We start from the raw sequence: 12,079 nt of genomic DNA on the forward strand, positions 1-12,079 counted from the left end.
TATATAAATGTACATTTCTTTACTGTTGCATATCTCTTAAATAAGATGTAACAAATAACAGGGTATTTCAAATTTAATGGAAGACACAGGAAATGTGTGGACTGTGCTATTGTATTTTCATGTTATTGTTTGCAGCTGTTGTTTGATTATATTACTTGGTGAGTAAAATATAATTTAAGTTAAAACAAAAAAATACAAATGAACAATTTGAGTTGCTGTTGAATTAGAAGAGCAATGAAACACAAAAATGGAGATATGGTTTCTGCTATGTAAAGCAGTACCCTAAAACTTACTAGACGGTAAGATGCTATGAATAATATCAGAACATAGGTGTCAAAGATATATTATAAATCATAATTTCCCTACGTTTTAGTGCACTGTTTGTTTATTTTCTCCTCAACCTGTCTCCTTTATACTACACAGATAGGAATTTTACAATGATGGAAAAACAAATTGCTCAACAATTTTCTCTTTTTTAGTTTACATAAAGTAAGCTGAATGTATTGTTTGTTGCTGATGACTGAATTTAAAACTTATATTGCAAGAACAGTTTGATACTTGTAGCAACATAGTAAATGTCAGTTTTAAAATATTACCTATACACTTTCCAGGCATTAAAATAAATCCAAAATATATTTTCAAATAAAATAACATTGTTAATAGTGACTGAAATCACTGCTTGCAATGCAATGTGATTATATTTAAAGGGTTCTTGCTTAAATACGAGGGACAAAAAGTGTTTGACAAAATGACATTTATTATGAAAAGAGCAGTGATTAGAATAAATGGTTTCTGACGGGACCCTGGATTTTGTACCCGAATATTTTCTGTCCCTTTTGATATTTTTCATAAATGTTGCACACTTTCTGATCAGAACTATTACTTCCGTGTTTATCTGGCAGAGAAATCTCGCGAGATGATGGTGGTGGTTTGGGGGGCGGTGTTTGCGGTGACGATGGAATTGTGGGAGATGTAGTTCCGATGCCTGCGCGCTCATCGGCTGAAGAGCAACGTAAAACCACAAGTCCCACAGTACAACGCGGCCCAGGCGAGTAACTGGAAATGTCGTAGCACCCGCATAATGATTGACATGCACTTGAACCAATGGCTGGCGGAAGCGTGGCTGCCTGCGCTCGCTTAGCCAATAAGTGCGGGTGAGGAGGGCGGGTGCTTCCTGGTACGTGCCCACTTGCCGCTTTCCCGTGCCTGTAAGGAGCTCGTTGGTGTGGCTGGTGCTGAAGTGATGGGTTCCGCTCTACTGTCGGGCTCTCTGCCGGCGGCGCAGCTCTTTTACTGGCTCGGGGTGGCGACGCTGACCTGGCTTTCGCTGAAAGCTGCCTACCGGCTGCTGAGTGGAGTGCGGGTGTTCGTGCTGGGAGCCGGCGTCAAGGTGGAAGGCTTCGGCCGCTGGGCAGGTGAGTGCGGGACCCGCGGGGTGGCTCAGTCAGGCTGGAGGGAGAGAGTGTGGGGGTGCAGAGACAGGCCGCCAAACTCCTGCCACTGAGCCCTTGTAATGGTGCCCCCACCCCCAGGGCTCCTGAAGTTACTGGCCGGGCAGTGGATAGTAGCAAAGCTGTGGAGTGGAGGCGAGGTTACTGGGAGGAGTACAGAGTGAGCCCTGGCCGCCCTACAGCCTCTGCTCTGGTCTGGTCTGAGTGCCATTTGTCCCGGTGCTGGGCATTTATCCCAAACCTTCCCTCCCCTCCCCCAGCCTCTTGTGACCCACTCTCTGAGCGAGCAGCTCATCCAGCAACAGATTGCTTAACTTTCAATCATTTTGTTTTCCCTTCCCACCCAAATTCTTTTTGCTTTCTTCCTGTTTTCCGCACAGTATCAATACCAGAGTTCGTTCCCTCCATTGCAGGATATCTCTTAAAGTGGTTAAAGCAATCGCCGTAACTTGCTGTCAGACTTTGGGGTGATTGTTCTTCAGATAGTCCCAGAAAGGTGCCCTTGACTTGGATTGTTTCCTTTTACTATAGGGTTAATCAGGGACAGCCAGCATGGATTTGTTAAAGGCAAATTGTGTCTTTGATGAAGTAACAGGGTTAATGAAGCTAGTGCAGCACATGTGCATATATGGACTTTCTCAAGGCATTTGATAAGTATACCACATAACAACAGACTTATTTGTAAAATAGAAACACATGGGATTAAAGTGACGGTAACTTGGGTATGTAATTGGCTATGGGATAGGAGGCGGAGAGTAGTGGCGAATGGTTGTTTTTTCTGATTAGAGAGAAGCATTGTTTTTCTTGTATGTGAATGAGCTTGACTTTGGTATTGCGAGTACATTTTGAAGTTTGTGGATGACTCAAACTTGTCAATGTAGTAAATAGTGAGCAAGTTGGTAGCAGACTTCAGGAGGACATAGACAAATGGGTGAAATGGGCAGACACATGGCAGATGCAATTTAATGTGGATGAATGAGTGATGCACTTTGGGAGGAGCAACATGGAGAGACAATATAATTTAAATGGTACTATTTTGAGGGGGGTGCATGAGCAGAGGGACCTGGAGGTGCATATTAGCAGATCTTTGAAGGTGACAGGGCAAGTTGTTAAGCGGTGAAGAAATCGTATGGGATACTTTGTAAATAGGGGCATTGAATACAAAAACAAGGAGGTCAGGCTAAACCTTTACAAATCAATGGTTAGGCCTCATCTGGAGTATTGTATACAATTCTGGGCGGCACACTTTAGGAAAGATGTCAAGGCCTTGGAGAGGAGCTAGAGGTTTATGAAGATGATACCAGGGATGAGGGACTTCAATTGTGTGGAGAAGCTGGAATTGTTGAGGTTAAGAAGTGTCCTATTAGAAATATTCAAAATTATGAGGGGCTTGATATAGCAAGTAGGGAGAAACTGTTTCCTCCTGCAAGTGGGTCAGTAACCAGAGGTTACAGATTTAAAATAATTGGCAAAAGAGCTAGAGGGGTAATGAGGAAGTTTTGTTTTCCAGAGGGTTAAGATCTGGAATGCATAACCTGAAAGACTGGTGGAAGCAGATTCCATCAGAACTTTCAAAAGGCAATTGGACATGTACTTGTCAAGAACTAATTTGAACGGTTATGAATGGTTATTGTGGGGTGTGGGACTAAATTAGACAGTTCTTTCAAAGAGGTGGCACAGGCATGATGGGCTGAATGGACTCCTGTGCTGTAAGATTCTATGATTCAATAGATAGGGTGTCAGCAACCCTGCCTACTGTCTTTGTTTCAGCCTGCTGGCCACAGTAGGCTCCAAGTGTGTTGAATTTGAATGTTACAGTACAGAAAGAAATCATTTGGTCCACCAGTTGAGTGGGTGTTTTCTCCACATAAACAAAGGCCAATTGCATTCTTCTACTGGCTCCACACACTCGATACTGCTCTTTCCAAGCAACTCTAATTCTCTTTTTTAAATGAATTTATGGACTCTGTTTCCACAACAGATTGCAGCAGAAAATTCCATATTCTAATGACCCACTGTCAATTTTTTTTTCTAATCTTCCCTTTCATTAAAAAAAAAATGATTTTCCCTCTTGTTACTGCTTTGAGATTTACCTTGACACATTTAAGACCTGTTAGGTTATCCCTTAACTTTCTTAGCTCCAGTGGAAGGAGCCCTAACTTCTAGGTGGTGGTGAGCTGCCCCAGTCCATGTGGTGGAGGTGCTCCCACAGTGCTGTTGGGGAGTTCTAGGTCTTGCATGAGTTAAACATTAGTTCTCTTTTGTATTCTGTGCCTCTAGATATAAATCCAAGGATTCAGTTTGACGACTTATTTTGATGCTATCTACTTCTGCCAGCTTTAATGGGCTGCATATCTGCATACCAGGTTTCCTCCACTCCATTTAAAAACTTACCATTTAAGGCGTATTTACTTCCCTATTTTTAAGTCCAAAATATGTTACTTCACCTTTTTCTACACTGACTTGCAACTTCCACCTATCTGTCTATCCTGCTAGCCTATTCATATCCTTACTCATCTAGTCTTTCACAACGCAACGCTCATCAAAATTTGCCATATGCCCGCCTTCCTCCTCCCCTGTGCACCCTTCTCCTCCTCTCCACACCCCCCCCCCCCCCCCCCCAAAAATAGATGTGGAGCACAACTCACCACATCTATCAGTCTGAAAAAGTCCTTTTACCCATATTGTTTGCTTTTTGTTCTGCAATCATCTCTTTATCAATGTGGCCACGTTCTCATGCTAGTTGCAGGAAGGATGTTCCAAATGGCAGGGGAGTCCAGAACCAGGGGTCACAGTCTAAGGATGAGGGTTAAGCCATTTAGGGCAGGGATGAGGAGGAATTTCTTCACCCAGAGAGTGGTGAACCTGTGGAATTCTCTACCACAAAAGGCAGTTGAGGCCAATTCATTAAATATATTCAAGAAGGAGTTAGATATATTTCTTGAGGCTAAAGGGATATGGGGAGAAAGCAGGGACAGGGTACTGAATTTGGATGATCAGCCATGATCGCATTGAATGGCGGAGCAGGCTTGAGGGGCCGAATGGCCTACTCCTGCTCCTATCTTCTATGTAACAGTAGATTTCAATATTGTTCCTCCAATTCCTAAGACCAAGTAATTTATGTGTATGGTAAATAAGAGTGCCACAACACAGGCCTATGTGGAGCACAACTCACCACATGTATCAGCCTGAGCAACTTCCTTTTACCCATATTGTTTGCTTTTTGTTCTGTAATCATCTCTATCAATGTGGCCACATTCTCGTTAATTCCATGAGCTGTTACTTTTACCATAAGTCTCATCGGGTGTGGTTTTTTGAAAATCCATAAAATTGTATTAATCACATTTCATTTTTCTTTCCTCATTTATTTCTTCAACTTCTCTTATGAAGTTGATCAAGTGCAACCTGTCGTTTAGATCAGTGGTTTTCGGGGGGGTTCGTAGACACTTTCCAGGGGGCGGGTGGTCTGTGAAATAATGTGAATGGGACCTGTTGCTGTGATGGGTCGGGCCTGCACTCTTGGCCGTTATTTTGATTCCCTTTGTCTGCTCGAGTGGCGCAGAGCTCACACTGGGGAGTTTGGCGGGGCTTGGTGCATTCGCACAGCGAGGCACTAGTAAGCGATTGCCGAGCGGGCACTGGGGCCGAGGCAGCTCTGGAAACGGACACATAACTAGGGGCCTCAGACTGACTGAGAATCCCAAAAGGAGACGCGTGGCCCCAGAGACACCGGGAATGGATTCGCAGGGCTGGGGGAGGGTAGGAAGGAGCTGCCATATTGGCATTGTATGACGATCAAGCTGAGCTTCATTTATCGAGTACGGCAGCTGGGCCGGTGACTGGACCTGGACTAAAGCTGCGGCCCCAGTTACCGGCGGTGTTCCGATGGCAGAAATGCTGGACACCAGGCAGCGTGTCGGCGATATTCCAGCGTAGACATGCCGGTAAACGGCAGAGAGGAGGAAAAAACTCCTGAAGCACTCGGCAGCTGTGCAGTGAGTAGGTGGGCGATGGAGGGTTACACCAGAAATGGTGCCAAGGCTCCCAATGGGAGCCATCGAGCCTAATCCGACTCCAGGATGAGTAGGAAGATGTCATGTGTTGAACTATTCAACAGGCATGTTGAACCCATAGGGTTATCTTTCAACTGAAGGGAAGATCAAACCACCAGTCACATCAATGTTTGGACAGCCCTGGCAACATTTCATGCAAGTTCCTTTAACAGGACACCAATTAACTTTATACATTCAGAAATATAAATATGCAAGAGGTTTATAGCATTTTATTTTGATTGGTGGGTGGTGGCAGTCCATGATTACAAATGCATTTGAAAAGGATTCCTTCAACTAAAAATGTTTGAAAACCACTGTTTGATATCTGTGCTTACTGGCCATGATTATCTTTCTCCAGGTTCTCATTAGTTTCAGTGCCCATTATAGATTCTAGTAGTGTTGCGTAGTATTTGCAGTATAGAAACAGGCCATTCGGTGTGCTGGTGTTTATGTTCCACACGAGTCTCTTCCTATCCTACTTCATCTCACCCTATCAACATATTCTTCTATTCCTTTCTCCCTCATGTATTTCTCTAGCTTCCCCTTAAATGTAATTCGCCTCAAATATTGCATGTGGTAGCAAGTTCCACATTCTAACCTGAAGTCCTTATTGGATTTATTCATGCCTATCTTCTATTTATGGCCCCTAGTTTGGGATTCCCCCACGAGTGGTGACTTCTTCTACATTACTTTCAGCAGTGACTAGACTTCAAAAGTACTTCATTGGCTGAAAAGTGCTTTGGGACATCCTGAGGCCGTGAAAGGTGCTATATAAATGCAAGTTCTGCTCTTTTGCTCGCTTGCTCCATATTACAATATAGATATATACTGGTAAAGAGCGAGCTCTACCAGTATATCTCTATTGTAATATGGAGACCACAACTGAGTGTACTTGTGTGATCTAACCAAGGTTCTATACAAGTTTAACATAATTTCTCTGCTTTTGAATTCTATTTTAAATTCTATTTTACCAACAGTTAAAGCAAGACTTTCTGGTCTAGAATTACCTGGTTTATCCCTGTGTTCTTTTTTTAAAGTGGTGTCACATTTGCTCCCTTCAAATTTTCCTTTCTGCTGAATTTTGGAAAATTATCGTCTGCACTGTAGTGTATGTACCCGTCTACCTTTAAGGAAACTATTGTATGTAACCGTTCACCTTTAAGAGAACTACTTTAGGTGTGGCACTACTTGTTTGGCTTCTGTATACTGTGATACCGACAGTGACCACACCAGTATATAAGTGCTGGGGCAGATTCGCCCTGACCTTCGAATAGTAAAGACCTGTTTGTTTGTTACTCCTGAAGTCTGTGTCGTTATTAACAGTACAACCCACAGACTTTACAGTGGCGACGAGTCCGATCGTACCCTGCGGCAAGACTACCAAAGCAACTAAAGAGCGTCGAAGAGAGGCAACCGCCCTCGTCGTTATGCTGGGAGAAAACACGAGGCTGCAGCAATAGAAAGGAGGAAGACTTTAGCAACAAAAGCTTCCAGCAGCAACAGGCACTGACTACCCTTCTACCACGGTGCGGAGTGAGCCGATCAGCAGGGAACAAGGCGGCCGTGGAGACTGTGAGTAGGGGAAAGTGTAACGAAATCCGGAGGATAAGGGCTGTGCACTCGACCACGGTCGAGGGGGAGCAGAGCTGGTCAGGAAGGCGGGTCCAATGGCGTCGTGAGATAGCCGGACCGCGATCGGCGGGAAAAGCCGGGCAGCGACCGAAGCCACGAAGCGCTGAGACCGGGAGCAGGCGCGGGAAGAGAGAAACTCAGCCGCAGTTGGGGAGGGAAGCACCGGACTGCGTGAGGGCTGGGAGGCGAACGGGAGCCGGGCGTGTGGGAGAGGCAGAGCCGACCAAAGGAGGCTGCGCGAGAGCCAGTCCAGCGGCTGAACTGTTCTCCGTGAACGGGGTACCCAGCGCCGGTAGAGCCGTGCGAGCGGGAGAGAAAGACAGAGCCGAGTAAGGGGAGCTGTGCGGAAGCCAGCCCAGCGGCTGAACCTGTCCGCTGTGGGGAAAGCGTACCCCTCCCACCAGGGAAGAAACGCGGGAAGCCGCCATTAGGCGGAGAAGACGACAGACCCGGGAGACCGCCATTGAAGGGGCGGGGAGAGAAGGAAAGAGCGGGAAACCGCCATTTTCGCGGGAAAAACCGCCATCTTAGAAATAAATAAATAATAAATAAGAATTTAAAGAAATACTTGTGCTGCTCCCAAAGAAAGGAAGATGCCTAAGCGAGGGAATATTAACGATTTTAATTCTGAGATAGAAGACTGGGCCACGTACGTGGAACGCATCGAGATCTATTGTGAAGCCAACAAAATAGAGGAAGACGACAAAGCGATAACATTGCTAAACTCGATGGGCGCAAAGACATGCGGGCTCTTGAAGCATCTAGCACCAGCTAAACTGGCGGATCAGACTTTCGAAGGGATTGTGGCTGTTCTGAAGGACCACTTGAACCCCACACCGTTGATGTTGGCTGAACGATTCAAATTCTATGCAAGAACGCAACGGAAAGACGAAAGCAACGCGGAATATTTGGTCGAACTGCGTAGGCTAGCGAAATGCTGCCAGTTCGGAGGGAATCTGACAGAGGCACTGCGAGACAAGTTCGTATGTGGATTGTCCAAAGAAGGGACGCAAAAGCGACTACTGGAAGAGAACGACCTCACACTAGACAGGGCTGTTCTTATAGCTGCATCGCACGAAGCCGCAGCGAAAGGAACGGCAGAAATGCAGCTGAAGGCGGCGGCACTCGGGGTGGACCAAATTACCTCGAATACAACAAAATGCTATCGTTGTGGGAAGACAACGCACGACCAGAATCAATGCTGGTTTAAGAACCAAGAATGTAGGAAATGTGGCAAACTGGGTCACCTCGCAAAGGTATGCCGGTCAGGGAAGAAGACCAACAACCAAAGGAAGCCACCACAAGAAAAGTACAGCAAGGTACACAAGGTGGCTGAGAAGAGTTCAGACGAACAGAATTCAGACTCTGACCCAAACAACCAAGAGCTGGGTAGTCTGAGAATTCACAATGTGGGGAGGGAAGCTGATCTACAAACTATCTGGGTCATGCTAAGAATAGCTGGAGTCCAAGTAAGAATGGAGTTGGACACTGGATCAGCTCTATCAGTCATCAATCGAAGGGACTACCACCGGCTATTCTCTCACATACCCTTAAGGAATACCAAGTTCGTATTACAGACATACACTGGGCATAAGGTATACCCCATGGGGAAGATAAGAGTCAAGGTGAGAGATAGGGGTAAAGAACACCCAAGAATGAACTTGTACGTATTATCTGAGGGAGGACCACCACTTCTAGGACGAGAGTGGATCAAGAAAATAGACATGGAATGGCACTATCTAAAAGTCATAATGAGTGAGGACTCGGTGCAGGCTATCGGCTCAGATTCTGAAACGGATGACGATAAGACCAACTCAAATATGGAAGACGAGGCTAAAATGAACTTGCCGACTATGGTGGAGAAAACGAAGACATGCATAAAGGCTTATGCTACCGAGAAGAATAAAGCTTCAGAGCAGAACTCCAGTTTGACAGAGAATTCTGAGCCTGTTCAAGTTAAGGACTTATCCACGACGGAAGAACACCGAACTCGGACTCAAACTTATTTCAAAGTACGACAACAATTAGAACAGTTGAGTTACCGTCTCGTACAAGAGATGAAAACAATGGAAAAGTTCTGGGACACCGAATGGGAGAACCTGGAAAGACAGCAGAGGCAGCTAGCTCAAGCAAAGAGCGACCATAGAGCCATCGTGACCAATTACCGATCACATCTCCCTTATGATGTTCAGGAGTTAGAATATTTGCATGATCTAGAGACACAGCATAAAGGCAAACCACGCCACACTGAGGATTTTGTTCTGCAATTGGAGACGGAGCTAGTGCAAGCAAGGTTAAGAGAAGCTGAATCGCAGTGTGCACTTAAAGATATGCAGAAAAAAATCTTGGACATGGAAAAGAGAAACGCTTCTTTACCTGATGTGAATAATGTGGCCATGTTGCAAGAGGAGCTTATAGGGGCGAAACTGAAAGAAGCTAAGCAAAGGATGTTGGAACTTGAAACACAGAACCAAATCAGCAGTAACCAGCTATGTCGAGCAGAGAAGGAGTGCTATGGTCTACATGAGAAGGTGCAATATCTCTCAGCCCAGAATAAGGGACTACTCACTCAGTTAAATGAAAGTAATCGGAAAATGGCTGAGATAGACTGCAAGAATAAAGAAGATTTGATGGCAGTGAGACTTCGAGAGGCAGATAGCATAGCAGCCTTGGCTGAACTCCAACAGGAAATTGCGAAAGAAGCAAATGAAGAGGAATCTTCAGGAAGCCAGGATGTTATTCCAGTTCTTCTCTACGACTCCTTACAAGCAGAGTGCGAGAAGTTGAAAGAACAGTATGAACAGGCCCAGGCTACAATTCTGGAGGGGGTTAACTCGGCAACCTCCGAAAAGCTAGTTTCAGTAGAAGCATATGAACAACTAAAGGTTGAACATGAGCAAGAAGTCCAAAGGCTGCAGGAAATTCTTGATGAGCTCAAGGCCAAGACAGACTCATCGGTAGAAGTTCCATCCATAGATGAGAAATTAGAGGTGAAAGACATGGCAGAACATGAAAGACAAGATGTCCAAGAACTCATAAAAATATTGAAGGAAACCCAAGACAAATATGAGGCGGCAATGTCCGAGGTTCAACAACTTGAAGAACAGATTCAACTGGGAATCCTTTCAGTGGAAGAAAAGGAAACTGTAAGAAACACAGAGACTGTAAGAATGGTCCCTGAACATGAGCTAGAGAGCATCAGGGCGCAACTTTTCCGAGCGCTGAAAGCCAAAGTACAAGAGGAACAGAAGGTGGAAGCATTGGAGGAAAAGGTGGATGAAATGGAGAAGACTCTGATCCACCGTGTTCCCGTGGAAGAGTTAACGGTCAGCCAACTCCTTCATATGCTGAGGGAAAAGACTCTGCAATGGGAACAATCTGAACACGAGCTTCAATTTTCAACGGGAAGGAGTTCGGAGCTCTCAAAAGTTTGGGAAATAGCTGAGGTTGCAAAACAGACTTTACTGGGATGCCAAAAGTACGCTGAATCGCATCTATGTGAACAACAGAATGTTGAAACGGCTGCTCCAGTAGAAGGATTGAATAGCCCGATCAATCAATCCCCGAGGGAAGGGGAAGTATTGAAATCACAAATGAGGTCATTAGTGAAGGATTTGCAGGAAACCCAGGAAGAGCGGGATGAAGATGAATGCATGAAGAAGTCTTTTCAAGAAAGATGTCTTGGGAAGGAACCAGTCAGCTAACGTCCAGATGGCTAAGGAGGAAGTAGAAGGCCCTCTCGCTGGCCTAACTCAGGACGAACCCGAATATTACCATGACCTGTTAAGTGACACTGAATATTACGAGGATGTGGTCTGCCCAAGTTGTGAGGAAAACTCCCAAAGTGCTGAAATCAGGATGAAACACTTAAGGTCTAAGGAACATAGAGAGTTGGTGGTGCTACAGCTGGCAGCCGAGAAAGGAGCCCCGAGAGTCTCAAAGGCAGAAAAGAAAGAGGCAGAAGACAATAACTATCTAAAATATTATCACTTCTACCAGCTCAGGAGGGGACCTACGAAAGGAGCTAAATTAGTTGAAAAGTGGGAAATTATCAAGACAGCCAGTTGGTTATAAAAGTCTGCACTGCCGGTTCAACAGGACGAAAGTTCAAGCTGTTACGTCAAGGAAAAGGCTATGGAGGAGTCACACTATCCATGTGAACCGGCTACACCAAAGAGATGTTGTTCGGACCAAGTCAAGATCGGAGACTGAATCTGTGAACTGTTCCCGCAGAGACTGACTTTGTGGACTGTTTCCCACCGAGATTATATCTGTAAAGTGTTTTATATGAAGTTGAAGATATGTATGTTAATGGGACTCTGTAAGTAATAAGCTAAAAAGGGAGGATTGTAGTGTATGTACCCGTCTACCTTTAAGGAAACTATTGTATGTAACCGTTCACCTTTAAGAGAACTACTTTAGGTGTGGCACTACTTGTTTGGCTTCTGTATACTGTAATACCGACAGTGACCACACCAGTATATAAGTGTTGTGGCAGGATTGCTGGGGCAGATTCGCCCTGACCTTCGAATAGTAAAGACCCGTTTGTTACTCCTGAAGTCTGTCGTTGTTAACAGTACAACCCACAGACTTTACATGCACCTCCGGTGTTTCATCCCTTGCTATCTTCTGCATTATCCGATATAAACCATCAGGTGCTTGTGGTTTGTCTACCCTTTAACTTTAGTGCCATCTCTGAGTAGCTTCTATTCTTGCACTGAACCTAATTATATTGTAGCCCCCATTTACCAAAAGTTCCCCTACTATTCGGTCACCTTCATATTCATAACCAGGTCAAGTAGTGCCTCCTTCCTGGTATGAGCAGCAGCATATTGACTGATGGTGTAACACACTGCAAGAAAAATCTCCTTTCTCACCAGGAGCAATTTTCCCTCACCCAGTCCATTTTTGGACACTTGAAATTCTTTTCTTAATACGTGCGTC

General features: G+C 45.0%; 1 protein-coding gene across 2 annotated transcripts in view; it reads left to right on the top strand.

Annotated features, from left to right (window-relative positions):
• Nucleotides 1-1,167: 1,167 nt before the first annotated feature.
• Nucleotides 1,168-12,079, top strand: part of LOC147107063 (very-long-chain 3-oxoacyl-CoA reductase-B-like) — a 195,716-nt gene continuing 184,804 nt past the window's right edge. Inside the window, exon 1 of one of the 2 annotated variants that reach the window (XM_086008090.1) lies at nt 1,168-1,415. In XM_086008090.1, coding sequence (XP_085864216.1) covers nt 1,244-1,415 — 172 coding nt within the window. In that variant the 5' untranslated portion in view covers nt 1,168-1,243. The remainder of the gene's footprint in view (nt 1,416-12,079) is intronic. The other variant, XM_086008089.1, reaches the window with a different exon arrangement.

This window comes from Somniosus microcephalus, chromosome 15 (genome assembly GCF_052327205.1).
Source record: "Somniosus microcephalus isolate GS21.2 chromosome 15, FLI_Smic_1.0, whole genome shotgun sequence".
Taxonomy (NCBI): domain Eukaryota; kingdom Metazoa; phylum Chordata; class Chondrichthyes; order Squaliformes; family Somniosidae; genus Somniosus; species Somniosus microcephalus.